At 41.6% G+C, this 18,621-nt stretch overlaps 1 protein-coding gene across 1 annotated transcript in view; it reads left to right on the top strand.

The window, feature by feature from the left end:
• Positions 1 to 18,621, top strand: part of BOK (BCL2 family apoptosis regulator BOK) — a 157,841-nt gene that overhangs the window by 84,121 nt on the left and 55,099 nt on the right. The window contains exon 3 of the mRNA XM_069213630.1: positions 14,985 to 15,148. Coding sequence (XP_069069731.1) covers positions 14,985 to 15,148 — 164 coding nt within the window. The remainder of the gene's footprint in view (positions 1 to 14,984; positions 15,149 to 18,621) is intronic.

Raw genomic sequence — 18,621 nt, 5'->3', positions numbered from 1 at the left:
CTTAAACATATTAAACATACACTGCACCTTGCCCATGGGGCTACCTAGGGCATACCTTAGGGGTGCCTTATATGTAGTAAAAGGGAAGGTTTAGGCCTGGCAAGTGGGTACACTTGCCAAGTCGAATTGTCAGTTTAAAACTGCAGAAACTGCAGTGGCAGGTCTGAGCCACGTTTACAGGGCTACTAATGTGGGTGGCACAACCAGTGCTGCAGGCCCACTAGTAGTATTTGATTTACAGGCCCTGGGCACCTCTAGTGCACTTTACTAGGGACTTACCAGTAAATCAAATATGCCAGTCATGGATAAACCAATCAACAGTACACTTTACACAGACAGCATATGCACTTTAGCACTGGTTAGCAGTGGTAAGCAGTGGTAAAGTGCTCAGAGTCCTAAAGCCAACAAAAACAGGTCAGGAAAAATAGGAGGAAGGAGGCAAAAAGACTGGGGATGACCCTGCAAAAAGGGTCATTTTCAACAATCATTGTTTAATATCAGCAAAGCAAAACTGTTACAAACTAAGGTTTTTGAGTTCGGAACAGAAGCCAACAACACTGATGATGGCTTTGAAGAGATAAGCAAAGGAGTGGAAGACAATCACATGAACCAACAGGCTTAGGCCGTGCAAATGTACTGTCTTTTCCAAATCATGTTTTATTAATTACATTACGGCAAAAAGAAAACTCTGCTACACATGATGACTGCCCACACAATCTATGACACATGCGAAAGTAGAGCTAATCACTTCAGTGAATAGGATTGATGCATCAACAAGATATAATGACTTAGTATGGAGTAGGAACTTGTTAGCAGCTCATTCTGTAAAAGTTTTTTAATCCAACAGCACACCATGTCCAAGTCACTTTACCAGGGAAGGATTTACAATTGCTGCTCTTGATAATTTAGATTTTGAAGACAGCTCTTCTTTTTCTGGAACATCCAGCACACATGATACCGCCATAGTGCGTTTTCAAGACTGTACCAATGAAGTAACTGCTGGAAAACATCCTGTGTCAGCTATAGGCCTAAACAAACAAAGCTTCAAACGTATAAACTAACTGTCTTGCCAACATGTGCAAAATCACTGCATGCCATCAACACGTCCCAATCTACTAGAAAGTTTCAAAGTGGCTGAGGACATGGATCTTCTACCTGATGCAGGGGTCAGCAAAGCTGATTTAACTGAATTCGTCATATTGCTTATTCGGTGCGGACTGAAGGATGAAGAAAAGCCAGTTCCTCTGTGGGCTGGAATTCAAGCTCTGATCTCCCAGAATACCGTCCCACTGAAGAAGGTTGGGTTTTTACCAGTAATACTATCTCCAGTCACAAACTACGCAACAGTATACAGAGCTCTAAAACGTTGCAAAAATGTGTGTGCTCCACTTGAAGACCAGCGTATCCTGCCAATTTTCTGCGATGAAGGTGTTTTCTGTATCGTAACTGACATTTTTATAAGCAATCCAGTAGAATTTGATGATCTTTATCCAATTATGGGTGTTTTCCACATGATAAAAGTTGTGTTGCGGTGTGCTGGAAGTTATCTTAGTGGATGTGGCATAGACAATGCACTTATTGAGGCTGAAATCTATGGAAGCAAAACTTAGAAACAGGCTTTAGAAACATTGGGGGTCATTACAACCCTGGCGGTCTTTGACCGCCAGGGCTGTTTTGGAGGAAGTTTGGGATCTCATAATAGACCCCGCGGGAATGTGACCGCATTGGCAGCCGCCCGGCGGTTCAACCTTGGCAGGTGGCCTCTGCCGCCCGCCAAGGTTGTAATGAGGGCCATTGTGTTGGAATGCTTTCTGGAACAAGAATGACAAATTACGTTTTGCATATCTTATCTCAGAAGTGAACAAGGTGCAGGGTGCACTTCATTCAAAAGACATAATGTAAAGCCAGGCAATGTTCAATACACTCAGTTCAAAATCAGAAAACCATGTTCGTAGAGTTTGTCAAGGAATGTGAAGAAAAATCTGAACTTTGCAAATACTGGGAAATGTAGCTCTAGTGAAAAACTTTGCACATACTATTCGGGAAGGTGATTGAGAGCTGGACGTGAAGACTGTGGAGGCACTGATTGCTGTGTTTTGCAAATTCAATTGCATAAACTACCTTTGATGTGGATTCAGGTATTTGGAAAGAGTGAAGAAGCTAGAGAGGGAAAAACCATAACTATACATAAAAGTCATTCAAAGGCATTTTGTGGTGGAAGACAGAGAGGGCAGGTTCAATGCTGCAGCTCCAGACATGAAACCAGAACAGACAAACCAGAGATCACAGAAAAGCTCCAAGGGAATTGTTGGTCAGACATGTAAAAGTGAATATGTTTCTCAGTGGCAACTAGTTTATTGTGAAGATAGACCATTGTGAAACGGTTCCTCACCACAAACTTGTGGGAACGAGAGGGAAACATTTTAATAAACATGTTGACAGCCTTCTTCATTACATACAGCAGCAAGGAAACCCCTATGATATGACTGAGCCTGTGCGACTACACAACTTTGTGACCGAAAAATAAGTGGATAACGATATAAAGACACGTCTACTAGATGTTCTGGAACATGGATCAAAACTATACGCAGAACTGAAGCAGGAGAGATTTGTTTTGAAAGAGAAAAAGCTGTTTGAGATAATCACTAAAGCTTAACTTCTACGCTTTAATTGCCATAGTAAGAGTTTTGCCCAACCAGCCACTACAAAACAGGTTACAAAAAAACAACTTTCACAGCACATAGATATATAGATGTAGCAAAAGGGGTGAATTTATCAAGGACATTCTGTCGCATGATCTTATTCCAACAAATATCATTTGATGGAGATGCTGCAACCAAACCAGTGAAGTACAAAGTCATAAAAGAGTGCAAAAGAAAAACTTTCACCTGAAGAATTTCAGTTAAAAAAGGTGTCCTCATTGATAACTGCTGCTGTTGAGAACTATATGTCACAATTGTGAATGGTTAACATTTCATACATACAAAACTAGGTCATTCAGGCTATTCTACAGATATCAAAGTCAGTGTGCACCTTGCAAGAACTGCACATTGTCTTTGACAGTTATCTTGAACTATTTGTCAAAACATGTGAGATAATATGACACATGTCTACAAGTGGAACAATTGACCTTGCCTGCATCACAAATTCAACACCTATACCTGTGCAGCTTGATAAATTCTGGTCATCAAAATCAAACAAGATGAACTGGGAGATGAAAACTCGACAAAACTTTGCTGCTGCTTCAGTGAACACTGAATTTCCAATTATTCCAAGTGCAATGATTGTCAATGAGGAGTTGGTGCCTGCAGAGAGATATTCAAAAGTTACAGGCCATATTGTTCAAGAACGTAACAGCAAATTGGAGGAAGCTGACCTTGGGTTGTGCCACATGTTCAGTGGGCTGTTCGAAATGGTTCCAATTGAGTCATTGTACTGTCAAATGACACAGATGTTATTATTGTGCTACTTAGCTTTGTTGCAATGTTCATAAGTCAAGGATTGTCAGAGTTATGGATACATTATGGAACAGGCAAGAAAAGACACTTAATCCCGGTTCATATTCTTTACAAGAAACTTGACCCAGAGATGCCCAGTGTTCTTATCAAGGCACAAATTCTTATGGGTGATAACACCATGAGCAAAATTGAAACTAGGCTTGGAGCTTTAATGCTAAACCTGTGAAGTTTCTAAAAGGATTTGTTGGGACGGAAGAAGAATGAAACTTTAAAGTCAAAGAAAAATACCTTGTGCATGTGTGGACAATGAGTTCTGACTGTCACATATTTTCCGATATTCGGTACAGTGAGTTCAAGAGATCAGTCCCGCTAAGTGACCTACCACAGACATTATAGTCTGTGTGCGGACACATTAAATGGGTGTTCTACTTGATCAGAAGATGTGTAAATGTTTTGGATCATGCATATGTAGAGAAAGATCTGTGTGAATTTGGTTGGGAAGATATTAATGGAGTGCTAAAATCTTCATAATTTCTAAAGCCTTTACCAACATAACTAACAAATACATGTTCTTGCACAATTAATGTGAACTATGAAAATGTGTCCAGAACAGGAGTGAAGAACATTATTTTTTTCACATTCCGATCATAAATATTGTGTAGTGTGTACATAAAAGGATTAAAATCCATTATTATTTGTTTTATTTCTATATATGTCTTTTCTTCCTCTGTCATAGCTGCCATTTTGGAAAGTGGCAGAATGGTTGCTTTGAGGAGTTATTTTCTGTCTCTATAAGACTATTTGATCCTGAAAACCTATGTTTTGACACAAAAATAAAGTATATAGGTCTCATGGTTCCTGAAATATTACATCATCACTGCAACACATCCACCGTTTTCAAAAATGTCGTCCAGAAAAATATGTCCCGATTTGGCAATGTCTACCCAAGTTAAATGACTTCTCTAATGATCCAAAAACACAAATCAAAAATTAAAATCTCTGGACACCAATTTTTTTTACGGCGGTATATCGGGGTGGGCAGGATTAACAATACCAAATCGAATTCCAAGGGGGGCAAGTTAAGAGTTCAGGCAAGAAAGTCAGCAAACCCACTACGAGAACAAAACCACAAATATGAGAGACACAATAATGCTACACAAACTGAAGCAATAGTGAAAGAGTCAATAAAACACAGAAAGTTGTCAAACTCCATCCTTAGGGAAGGAGGCTGCTTATAAAGCCCAGCTACCATTCATGACCTGGGATTCCCCCACTTGACCTTCACTAGTGGTGATCCTGCTGCCCTAGCCTCCATAGCCAGTTTTCCATACCATTCCTGGCTTTTTAATGCAGATTCTATGGTGACCAGCCCTACAGGCGAACCCCGGAGTCCACATAACCCTCTTTTTCATGACACCATACACAACAAAAGAGGCACTGGATCATTGAAATTCTTAACCAGAATCAAATAATTTGTGATACCAACCAGATACAACTTTAAAGATGTTTTTACAAAGATGATATCTGACCTCCATCAGTTCTATTTTTTTCTTTGTTCAGATGAGGCTTATCGCTTTTGTGCAATGTATGCTGTCTTAAAAGTTCCTTTGTGTTTTTTTCCCTGAGTGCCAGATCTTACCTGGTGATGCCTCTGGTTGACGAACCCCTAAAACTATTTTTGGGGCTTGGAACCACCCTTGAAAGCGGAGGCAGAAGAACGCTTGAAACATTGGAAAGCAAGTTTGGATTAAGTGAAAGCCAAAGATTTGACCATATAGGCACCAATCAAATTTGGTTAGCTGTTCCTAGGTAAATGTATGAATCATCTATTTCTCATCAAAGGAAAGGACTACCACTATTTTAGGGTTTCCAAAAATAAATAAAAACATCTATGCTAGACTGAGATGTGCATATTCACCCCAAAATTTCTACCTCTGTCCAGTCTGTCTACATGGTCAAGGTCCTAGTATACCATATCATTGTGCTTGATTCATTCACGACTGCTTGGAACAACCAGACTTATCCTATAGAGACTAAGCGAGTTATCCTGGAGGCAAATCTTCTGTTGCATTCCACCAACATATATAAATGGATTGATATGGCAGAGAATAAAGGATAAGGCTATGTACGCCTTTCTTTCCGATAGTATCCAAGAGATGGCCTCCTTATTGAGTGGAGCAGATGCAGATAATCTGCCTCATCCTCAATGAGAGTGACAGTCACTATGGAGGTCTGGGCTGATGGCTGAATTGTAGTGAGGATGATCTCATCATGGAGTTAATTGCGCTTCATATCAGTTCATTTGCTAAGAACTGAGTAGAACATGGTTTGACAATTCTGACAAATCTCAAGTCCTACTTTTTAGAATGTTGGTCTGAAGGGCACCGTTCATAAGGTCCTAAGACATCTGATACAGGGGAACACTGAATACGGTCTTCCCAGAACCTCCCCACCATAAGAATGCCTTCAAAAAATTTACTTTAAGGCTTTTTTCATCATTAAGTTTGCCCACCTCCTTGAGATGCATGTGTGAGTCAATGGGGAAAACAATGCTGGCAGGGGTGTGGCTTGGACAATAAGACTGAGGGGGGTGGGAGGGGAGCTCACATTTCCCAGCAACCGCACTGGCATATCTTGTTAACATAAATTATCTGAGAAGATGGGCATCCTAGGAGTTTATGGGGCAGTGGAAAGGAGACCAGTGAGGTTTGTAAGTGGTACTTAAAACAAAATATTTTGTAAAATAACCAACATTTTTAAGAACTTCAAAACAGAGAGGAGAGTGTGTGTGTGTGCGTGCATGTGTGTGTTTTATTCTGTATGTGCAAGTGAAAATCCTAGGTGAAATCCGACAGACACCTCAAGGTATCCAACTGAAAGCACCTGTTCACTACATACTACATTTATTAGGGAGTTATAACACGCCAAACACCACTCCCAAAGCTATTCCCCTAAATGTTGGTGTGTTATATTATGTGATGCATTTAATATTGTTAAAAAGTCATTCTTATGTCTCTTTGTCTTTTGGTACTGTTTGATGAGTATAACATCAGTATTAGAAACATTTATCTAAAAGGTTCTCGCCTAAGCTTTCAAGCTTTTTACAAAGTTAACACATGTCTATACAGGGATATTTGTGCTACAGGCGGAAAGTAATGTTTTTTAATGTTTTGTTTTTGTTTGAGGTGTATGTTTATCTTTACACTTTTTGGACACGTAGGCTCATATTTAAGAGGGCCTAGCACCTCCTTGCGCCACATTAGAGTCATTTTTTATGCTAAGGTGGCCCAACTAGGACAAAATCGCTGTACCATATCTACAAAGTGGCACAATGCATGCATTGCACCACTTTGCGTCACATTATGCTTGCGCCATCCATAATGTATGCAAAGGGGGTGTTCTGGCACAAAGAGGCCTGCAAAAATGGCGCAATGAAATCTATAAGATTTCTTTGTGCCATTTTTTGTGTCATTTTTAGCGCCCATTGGAATTAATGAGCCTACTTACATTTTGCTTCATTAGCATCGGAATTTGTGACGCTAGTGGAGCAAAGCGCCACAATACCATCAAATTTTGACACTATTGTTCCTAATACCGCCATAGTGCACAATATCTTAAATACGGGGCACACATGTTGGCTTTAGGGGGGGGGCAGGAGGTGCGTGAAGCACCACTTTTCTTAAATCTGGGCCTTCGATTTTTTTCGGAAGGGTGTCCTGTGAGCAGTATTTGAAGCACGTGCTCTGCTAAATGTATGGCAGCGGGTTGTATGTTTCACTGATTTTAAGGGGCCACTCTGAACGCATGGGACAGGGTACAGGTTACAAAGGGACTCTCCACACCGGTATCCCCGCAAATGCCAATCATCGGCAAGCTAGACTTTCCTCCCGCCCTTGGCGAGCCTGACTTCCTGTCCTGGCAGGAAGCAAATTGCAAGTGGATCGGCGATCTCTCTGATAGGGATGGCGTAATGGACTTCTCCACAGTCCAAGAGGGATACGGTCTTCCGTTCCTCTGCATATTGGCAATATGTGGCTGTCCGCCATTGGGTGACCTCGACAAGATAGGTCCACATGCCGGCCGACCTCTTACGAGATTTGAGCAATAGTTATTGACTAAAGACACAGATACACGTTTTTTGTCTGACATTTGCACCTTCCTGATCTCAAATCCCACATTCTCCGAGACATCAGTGAGGCGTAGATGGGACAGGAATGCGAGCATAGTTTTACAGATCAGGAGTGGCAGGATGTCCTTCACCGAGCACGGGTCACAGCACAGGCCATAAATACCAAAGAAATGTTTCTGAAGGTAGCACACTACATGTACTACACACCAGCGCGTGTGGCCCAGTGGAGGACACATGGCGACGACGAATGTTGGCGCCGATGTGGACAAAGAGGTACACTTACTCACATATTATGGCAATGCCCAGGGATAGCCTCCTTTTGGCACTCCGTCCTCGATGCCACAGATGGCATGAATAACACTGCTATCCCGTGCTTCCCAAGTTACGTATTGCTCGGCCTTCCCAACCCTCAAACATACCCACTCCGTACACCGAAGGGAAGAACAGTTACCTTGGCGTTGGGGGCTGCTAAATTGCTCTTGCTCTCCCACTGGGGTACCACAACCATTCCCCCACACACCGACTGGAAACACAGGCTGTGGGCCCTTATGGGCATGGAAAAGCTAACAGCTGCAGTAACTGGCCCGTTGCCCCTCTCCAAAAAAACCTGGGGACCATGTATAAAGTACCTGTCGGGTGAGTTTAGGGAACTAACCTGCCCTTCCTACCTGCGCATTTTACACCTGACAGACCCCGCCCAAGTCACCCGCAATTAGACTGACAATTGAGATCTAGGTCTGCCTCTCATACCCTGCATGACTTGATTCGATACATCATACGAGGTCCCTTTAGTGAAAAATGTAAGCATCCCTCATTTCGCCTCCCACCCCCCCCATTTCCTTATGTTATCTGTTCCCCACAAGGTCTGTGGTTGTAGGTGGGTGTTATTAATTTTATAATGCGGAAACAGTGCATAAGAGATTTAAACCATAAATGTATGGCAGCAATGAAGTTTAGGGGAGGTTGAAAGTAACCTTCTACATCTGAGTTGGACTTACAATGTGTGTTGTGAACTATAAGTGGAGTCTAGGTGTCAGACTGGGAAAATGGTATTTAGTTCCCAACTGTCTGTTTTGGAATCACGTAGTGACTGTGTGGATTCTTGTGTGCAACAACTGGGAAGGGGAGCAACCTGTTTCAACATGTGCTTATGGGGCAGTTGGAGTTTGTTGTGCAATTGGGGAAAAACAGTTCCTCAGTTGCTGGTGTTGTGAAATTCTGCACGTGTAGTAGTACCCTGATGGCTGAGAATGCGTTGGGCAATACTCAGACTACTACTTCTCACCATGTTTGCACACCACTGTCACATAAGGATACATGAGAACTGACCCAGTGGTGTACGGAATTAAGTTACATAGGGATGTTGGGGAAATACGAGGAGGTGTGCAAAAGTGAGAAAGAGTAGTACCTTGTCAAGAGATGAAACGTGGGGCAGAGTAGTGTGTTGCAGTCTGAAACCACACGTTTCATTTGTGTATGCTCTGGGGCTAGTTGTCAGTGTGTAGGAATGGGACATTTTGACTGGTACGTGGTACTGGAGGCAGAGTACACCAGTTTGTTATAATGTGTCTTTGTTTTCTATTGTATTTGTTTCAGCAATATATGCTTTTGACCAGTCGTAATTTTTACAAATGGGAGGAGTTGAAGGGTGCATGGTACTGAAGGCAAAGTACATCAGTGTGAGGTATATTGTATCTTTTTTTCTATTGTATTTGTTTCACCTGTATATGCTCTGGGACTAGTCATCATTTGCATAAATAGGAGAATTAGACAAATGAATGGTATTAGTGGCAGTGTGCATTGGCGATTGTCTTTTTTTAAGCGTGTAATTGCATGTATTTCAGTCTAGCCTTTGATTGAATGTTGTGTTTTTGTATTTTGCAGTCTGTGCCTACCGGAGGCTGTAATGATAGCGTGGGGGAGGTGTTCCATCTAATGTTTGTGCAGCTTCCAGAGGGTGTGGTACTAGAGGCAGAATACATTGGCGATTGTCTAGTTTGTGCCTGTGAATGCTTGTACTGAAGTCTAACCAGCGTTTGAATGTTGTGGTTCAGAAGTTTCAGTCTGTGGGTATGGGAGTCTGTCATCATGTTTGGGAGACATTACAACTGCTGTTTGTGCAGTTTTCAGAGGGTGTGGTCCGGGGTACAGATTTAGACATTTTATTCCATCTGGTTCTTGGTCATGTTGCTTTGGCCAGCTAGTATGACTGGCTGATGGGTGTGTCTGAGTGCTGGGCTGCACTTTGTGAGAATGCAAGGGAGTGTGATGTTGTGTATCTTCCTTGTGGGCATGCATGCGTTGCTTGTGGCAGATAAACAAAGTATGTGACTTTGTCTTGTTGCCTCTGTGTCTTTGGTGCATTGGTTTGACGTTTGTCCTGTGTGAAATAAAACAGGATGATGTAGTGATGTGGCATGCCTGGTTTGTCCTTTGTGTAAGTAAAGTGGGTGATGTAGGCACGGAGTGTGATTGTGTATGTATGGAGTGCATTGGCATGCTGCAGAATGCAGAGTGTGGATGCTGTGAGAATGTGATGATGCATGGATTGTTGCTGTCTGTGTGCTTGGTGAAGTCTGGGAGTTGATTAGAGTTGGAGGTAGAATGGATCCCTAGCAGAGCCTCCCTGCTATGACTGTAACCTAAGGGCCCAACCTGGAATCAAGAACTTACCTCATACTGAATGGCTGCAGACTCCAGTATGAAGACTCTTCCTTCCAAATACAACATTTTTATACAGCATTCCCACTCAGCCCATGCATGTACAGACACATCATGTCACTACATAATCCCCCTTCCTTAAATATGGAACAAACCAGCTGCATACACACACATCCTTTCACTAGAAGCTGCTACATCCGCCTGCTCAACCTCTTTCCCTGTTTGGATTTAGGCCCAAAGGACAATGCAGGAATTGGCACCGGGGCTGCCACTGGCTCAAGCTATTACCAGGAAGAAATGTTGGGCTGAATGGTCTAGCTGAGCCCCTGATAGAAGCAGGTCTAGGGAGGCCAGTGAACCCAAGTAATTGGGCAGAAGGCAGCCATGTAGTGTGAGAAGGAAGACCCTCTGGGCATCCAGCGTACTCACACAGATCCATTGGAAGGTCATAGCAATGATCAACAGGCTCAACGGCCCCTTCACCCTTCTTTCTGCTCTCAAAGGGCCAGAATGCCTACCCATATGCCAAAGAGGAGTGGCTCCATACATTGTTAAACTTATGGGCAACCCTGTGATCCTGAGTAGTTTATCAATATGCAAAAACAATGATTGCCTTAGCAAGAGGAATAAGACTAACATTCCTTGGCTAGTAAAATATGTACAAATAATTTATTTGGTACACTATGCTGGCAAAATGTATTGTCTAGTCAATCAATATCCATAGTTATTATTAATTCATGTTGTAGGTGCTCCAACAAAAGAAGCACTGCGAACAATGACATTAGAAAGGTGCGCAAGTGCTATTTGCAATACATACTGTCGGTGCTGGTATTTGATACAACTTCAACAACAAGACTGAAAGTTAGAGTAAAATGTGTACATTATTTCCATCAATATCAGTCCACTAGTGATATAGTCAATTGTTTCAACCCCAAGATAATTTGTTACAGGGCCATCTTCACGACCAAAATGGTAGCAACTGAATAAGCACAATGGCTGAATTTAGGCAGTGAGGAGGTGCCGGGATAGCTGAACACAAAAGACTAAATCTAACAACCAGTGTTGAAATATAGTCAAAGGATTGGGACGTTACTATGTGGAGTTGTGGTCAAATGCAGTCAATTAAAACAGTGGTCTCATTGACAGCGGTTGACCACGGCTCAAAACTGTTCACTGTGCCACTTTGGTTGGAGCACCTACACAATGAATTAAGAACTATGGATTTCCTATATTGATGCAATGACCAGACAAATGGTTTCTGTATACTGTACCAAATAATTTCCTTGTACATATTTTACTAGCCAAGGGAGGTTAAGCTTATTCCTGTTTCCAAGTGAATATATTTTTTTTTTTTACATATCCATACATTGTGAGGTCCATGATAAAGGTCTCTTTCTATATGTTGTTTGTGAAAACAGGTCAGTGGAGCCACTGCTGTCAGAGGCAGCCAAAAGGAGGAACTCAGGGGAAACCTGCTCAGTGGTGTAAATGGGCTGACTGAATACTAAAGATAGATCCTATTTTTTTCCTGGCAAGGGTGAAACTTCCTGGCCTGTCACACTCGGGCAGGAGCCACCATAGATGACACCAATGGACTGGCAGAGCAACCGCAACCCCGCAGAAGGACACTGGTGCTAAGAAGTCATAGCATTTCCTTCCATTGATGCTACCAGCATCTTGTAATATCCATGGTCTAATTTACCATCCAAACAAAAGGTTATTTTACTAACCATTATGAATGTAGATATCAGACTCATACAAGAGACGCGCCTGTTGAAATTAGAACTGAAGCACTTCAAATCAAAAAGCTACCCCCTCCAATACTTTTCCCCTGTAGAAAAGAAGGTGGTCTGAGTGTGGATTTTAATACACCTCAAATGTAATTTTCTGGTTATGGACCAAATGAAAGGAAGAGGTGAATGGAGCAGCACACCTAAAAAGAACGAGAAAGATCCTTTTGATAAAGTTGATACACGAATTAAAAAGTGCAGAAGACACCCATAAACAGACATTATAACAATGATTTGGGGAAAAAAAGTAATAACAATCGGGGAGAAAATAAGAACCTTAGAGATGGATAGAGCAGATTAAATCATCACTCACCCGGATAAAGGATATAATAAACAGGGAAACAAACGATCGTTATTTAACAAACCTGCTAAGAGTGAAACAAACACTTAGCAACATTCCAGAAATCAGAAACTGAAAAAACAGAAATGCGTACTTCAGAGGAAGATAAAGCAAACTGCTTCCAGATGTACTACAAAAACGTATACAGGAAAGAGTACACTGATATCAAGAAGTGCTAAAATAATTTACCACATCTGCTTAGCTTTTCTAGTTAGGCTGTCTTTGATAAAAATAAATTGAGTTAACTACTAAGGATATTCCTAAAAATCTTTTAGATTCCTGACCCGATCCAAGGTACCAGAGACAGATCAATATACAACAATATTCTGAAAGAATCAGCGCCCAATTCATGTCAATGAAGCTTGAAAACATTCCATGAAATACACGTAGAAGGAAAAGGGTCACCTCACAATGTCAGAGACCACAATATGCATCATACTTTAGCCTGGAAAACCTAATGATACCTGGGGGTCATATAGGCCAATCTCATTGCTTATTCTGGATGCTAAAATCCGGGTTAAGCAGCAGCATCATGCCTATGGTTAGTCATGAAAGACCTACTACATTCAAAGCAGGCAGGGTTTATTAAAGACAAATAAGCGATAATATGAATAAAGCACATCACCTTATGGATACCAGGAGCAGGGGTAAAATAAAAGTATACCTAATCTCCCTTGATGTGAATAAAGTGTTCTGTAGGGTAGACCTGGGCTGTACTTGTGACCCCTGAGGGAGATGGGGATGGGAGAACAGTTTATTAGTTGGGTGATGGCTGACTGTCATTATCAAAAGGCAAGGATTGGATTGAACAATACCCTAGAGATTATGTTAATATTAGTTACTTCGGAGTGTTGTTTTAACTCCCTACCTCCATTATTTTCTACTGGAGGTTGTTACCATACCAGTGCTTGACCATGAGTGGTGCTGGGCTTACTAATGCTCTACATTTATAAACTTCTGGCTCCCTTTTGGCTGCAGTAACTATAGAAGGAAAGTTCGTGAATAGCATACTCTTTCATGGTTAGATGTTGGTCCTTCTATATGCACTCCCCCAAACCTCTCTATACCCACCCTTACTACTCCCTTAACCCTACTCTAGTCATAAGTATTCCCCAATTTCCAGCAACTCTCCTATGAACCTAATGCACTTGGGGCGGACATCTCTGCACACAAAAGATAGGGGAAGCAGTGGTGGAGACCTCCACATGTAGGTTTATTAACAGCATTTTGTAGTACATTAGTAGTACTATTGCTAAATATACCATGAAATGCAGTTCACGAATAGACCCCTAGAAGTCTTGAAAACCCTGGAGCAATCAAAGCTGGAGGATTACCACAAGAATGGATGAGATGCAGTACCTCAAGATTAGGCAATGAGTGGAGGAAAGCGTAGTGCATCATAATGCCGGACATGACTAGAAATCAGTATGAGAGGAGAAGAACTACACAAACGCACATCAGCAGAAAGACGTGATCATTGGGTTTAACATCGGGGAGTCTGGGGTGTCCCATAAATATATACAAGCTTTATATAAATTAAAATCAATGAAAATGTTTCCAAGCTAACAGGGAACTTATAAGGAAACGCTTGACACCTTTCTAGTGAACTGTTATGTTCAGGGTGACACAGTGGCCATTGGCAGCCAGCTATGTGGGCAGTCCCATAAATGTAACCAGGCTTACAAAATTGCAAACTTACTTTTTGAGATGCAGGTGCCTTTTGCTTCCAACCATGAAGATGCGCAATTTGAATTGAGGAAGAGGGTTAGAATTTAGGAACATGGGACCAGATGTATCAATATTAGGAACTGCAAATTCCAAATTGTGATTCTTACCGAATAACTATTTTTACAGTACTGATTCCTAGTGGGTCGCAAATCGACCTACCTCATGAATATTAATGAGGTAAATTGCAATTTGCGTCCCATTAGGAATTGCTGCCATCACAGGGATGGTGGCCTGCTCGAGTCAGCAACCCACTGTCTGTGATTGGTTTTAAATAAAGCAATCTTTTTTTTTTAAGGCAGGCCTTTTTCCTTAAAGAAAAATGGGATGTGTTTCAAAAAACAAAATGAAACGTTTAAGTTCCATTTTTTAAGAGTAGGCTTACTGCCTGCTCATAAAAAGCATTTTGTTAACATTCGCAAGTGCAAAGTGGTCGCACTGGGACCCCTTCCCATTTCTGAATGGGTTACCACCAATTTTTAATTGGTGATAAAGTACTACTATTTTGAAACCAGAATTCAGTCACAAAACATTAACACATATACCACTTTGGTTTGTTATTTGGAAACACCGTATAAACACCTACTCGAATAACTGAATCGGTATTGGGTTGCAAACGCAAAATGTGCTTCAGTAACAAGTTACTGAATTGCAATTTGCCTTTTCAATGTTGAAAAATTTATTTTTACGGTTGCAAACGGCCAGATTCTCAGAATCGGATCGCTTGCGATCTAAAGACATATTTTTTCATTTGACCCCATGGTCTTTATTTACTAGGCAGCTTGGGTCGTTAGTTTCCTGACATTACTTTCCGCGATGAAATTAGTGTTATTTGCCACTCTGGTCTGACAGAAAATCCCTATTTTCCTATGTCACTACAGGCATTACCTGGGGAAAAGTGGTCTCACTGTACGCTGTGGCTGCCGGGCTAGCGGTGGACTGCGTCAGGCACTCGCAGCCTGCCATGGTGCACACGATCGTCGATTGCATGGGGGAGTTTGTGCGCAAGACCCTGGTGACGTGGCTGAAGAGAAGAGGAGGCTGGGTAAGCAACTGCTGCGGTTCCGTAAAGATAACTGTGGAAAACGTGCAGTGTCATGTGTGTGCAACATGCAAGGCATAAGTGCGAAATAACTTGTTGCAGATTCAAGCCTTTATCCCTCATACATCGATACAATTAGTACAATTGAGTTTGGCAATAGTACTGCAGTTCAGGGGTGAGGTGCATGGTGACCCCCAGCAGTGCTGGACATGCTGATGGAGTTGCAGCTCAAGATTGAGGTGCTTTGGCAGAACTTTGGGCTCCAGGTTCTGGATCACTAGTGTTGCTCTTTCTGAAGACGGGGATGCATAGGCAGTGTTTTTGGGTGCCGGACTGGACCACATTCCTGAAAGAGAGCGTTTCCCACTGATCACTTCACGCTGAAAGACGTTGGTGGCCTTTCCGCTAAGCGTGCTTTATAAGAAATAATAAATACAGACTCGAGAGGAGATAGCCGAAGGCAAATAAAAATAACATGTCAGAAAGTGCCTGTTCACCCGCGGTATGATGAAAACATTGCACACAACAGCACCGGAAGTGGTGAGGAGGAGTTGCTAAACTGAGCACAACCCCCTACAGAGCCCTCATGCTCGGGAACAGGAGATATCTCTCTTTGACACATGGGTCTGTAGAACCAGGAAGGACGCTCTTCAGAGTGTTTTATCTCTTATATATCCTTATATCTCTAGCGTTGTACGAAGTCTCATAGAAATATTACTTGTCTGCACGTTACGCGTAATGACTAAACTCTCCCTAGTACTTGTGCAAAACGAGCTGCGATCAAGCTGCTGGAGATTTCTTTGTTTACTTCTTGTTGTTGGCACGTGAATATAGAAATCGAAAAACAAATAATATATTCATGCATTAGCCCCTTTATATAATCCCTTCTTTTATTTTCATTATCCTAAAAATTGTCACCCTTCTAAGTCCTATCTGATCATCAATTTATTGTTCCTTGGAAAGCTAGCTACAAAGCAGCTTTCACACAAACCTTTGATTTCAACAAACAAAACAACCTCCTCTTAGACGAAATGTTTTGTTCCCGGAAGATGCACCGAAAACTGCGGTAAATGCAGCCTTGGACGACTTCAAGAACATTGCTTAGTCTAACAAAACTGCTGCCCTTTCCTCCTGTTTTCTTTTAAAATTATGTTAATTGTTTAACAAGTGCATACTACCTAAGTAAATAAAAAGGCATACTTTTTACAATCTTTCACCAAACGAAGTGTTGTCATGTGAGGAATTCTGGTCCGGTTCCATTTATGCAGATTGGGTTCTTGTTGCATCAAGGCCTCACAGAAAAATACCGTTATGCACTCCTGATTTATCCTGTCATTATTCCCCCATCGACTACCAAAGGTAGCCACGTCATTCTTATCCCACTTTTTCGGCATCCTCTCCTCCATCATACACCAGTCCAAGTCTTTCTTTCATCGCTGTAGTTCTGAGGCTATAGTGACTAACAATGTCCCGCCTGACAACCATTACTCCTGGTCGGGCAAAAGAATCTTTCTACAGTTAGTTAAATCGTTTTCTCCCCAAGTATCTTGAATATATATATATATATTTATATATCTTTGGGTCTGGTGGTACCTTTGCTACCACAATATTATCAAGACAAGTTTCCATGCCCTTGCAAAAAGTTAGTAGATTGGGGGAATCCAATAATTCATGGAGGTAGGTACCTTGGTGTCCACATTCTCTAAAGTATAGGTTTGTGGGTGCAGTCCCAATCTTTGCAAGATATATTCAGGTTAGCTAACCCTTATGTGACAATTTTAGTTGGACTAGTCTGAAACCGGATTTTACTGGAAACTTTCTTGTGGAGTTAATCGCCAGTTCCCATCCCCCTACCTGAAATTTTAATGATCTTCTTACATATGAGGGATAGCACCTTCTGTGTTAGGGGTTCAAGTGAAATCCTGTCATCCAGAGGTGATGCGTCCTGCATAACTGTGTTTTTGGGATAAGTGCACATTAATGCAGTGCCTCAGTTGCAAATATCTAAATATCTCATTGTCGGCCATAACATACTCTCTTTGTAGCTGTTCAAAGGCAAGCATGTCATCTGTCCCTTGCGAGTCTCCCATTTTACAATTTCTATTATATCTTATTTGGAAAACCCCTTGAGTCTTCCTACTTCCTTTTACACTTACTTCTCCCACAGTGGTGTTTTTACGTTATAACCACTCCTCATTTGAGGTGTTGTGTGGCCTTGTCCCATACTTTCACAGTGGTTCACGAGTGTTGTGGCAATGTTTATTTACATTTCTTGCAGTATAATGAAGCCAGGTACCCTCCCGGCTTCATTGTGGGGGACAAAGGCCCATTTGGTAATCACAGCCCATTGACAGGCCAAGTAATACTTTTGAATGTCAGGAAGGGTTATTCCCCCTTCATCTACACCCCTTGTCATCGTGGCCACAGCTATCCGTCTCCTAGTAATGGTAATTTCAATTCTACTTAAAACAACAAAAAAATATCTGCTGGAACCCAATAGGGATTGTTCTGGAGGGTATAACTAAATGTTAGCAGCACAACCATTTTAAACATCAACACCCTTCCCTTTAGAGACCAAGACTGTGCTTGCCAGTGGGTGACGCCATTGCTAAAGTTTCAGAGGACCATGTATAGGTTGCGCCTAAAAGTGTTCCATGTCTCTTTTAATACATACACACCTAAGTATTTGAATCCCTCAGGTTTGATTCTGTGCGGCCTTTGTAATGAGTCAGTCCAGGGCTACCCGAAAAGGGGTTTACAGGACCGAGCCATCCCAGTTAATGCGGAATCCCAAATAGTCACCAAAGACCATAAGATTGTGCATTGTCACTATTGGATCTGCCATGTATAGTAGGACATTTTCCTCATACATTTAGACTCACGTATCCCATGTTGCGTCCCATGCCAAGCCTCTCATCAGGGCATATTTCCTGACCCACAGTCAGGTAAGGGGCTCCAGCCCGGTGCAAATATCATGCGGGACAGTGAGCAACCCTGTCTTGTCCCTCTATGTAGGATGAAGGGATCCAATAGCATCACATTCACTTTAAAACATACAGCAATACTGTGGCACTCGTTATATCACTTCATAATCAAATGTATCAAATGTCAATTAATAACCATAATTGATTCTAACCAACAAAAAACAAAATTATTTCCAACACAACAACATTAATAACAAAAGCATCAATAATAACCTCAGAGAAAGGCGTTAACATTACATTGCCGAGATTCTTATTTCAAAAAAAGGATCTCCATCTTCTTTCTATTGTCACATATGCCATATGCCAATCGAAACCCAAACCTTAATCACAGTTACATCCAATTTGTTAGTCCATGATTTTATTCATCATGTCTCCACTTATAAGTTTTGTTCATTTCACAATTCTCATAAATTCAGAGTTGTAACATCCATTTAAATATTATGAGCCCGTTATTTCCAACTTCACTTTGTCGACAAATTGAAATCCAATCCT

Source organism: Pleurodeles waltl, chromosome 11, assembly GCF_031143425.1.
Source record: "Pleurodeles waltl isolate 20211129_DDA chromosome 11, aPleWal1.hap1.20221129, whole genome shotgun sequence".
Taxonomy (NCBI): domain Eukaryota; kingdom Metazoa; phylum Chordata; class Amphibia; order Caudata; family Salamandridae; genus Pleurodeles; species Pleurodeles waltl.
The sequence above is the reverse complement of the archived record's forward strand: the minus strand, read 5'-3'. Positions and strand labels throughout refer to the sequence as shown.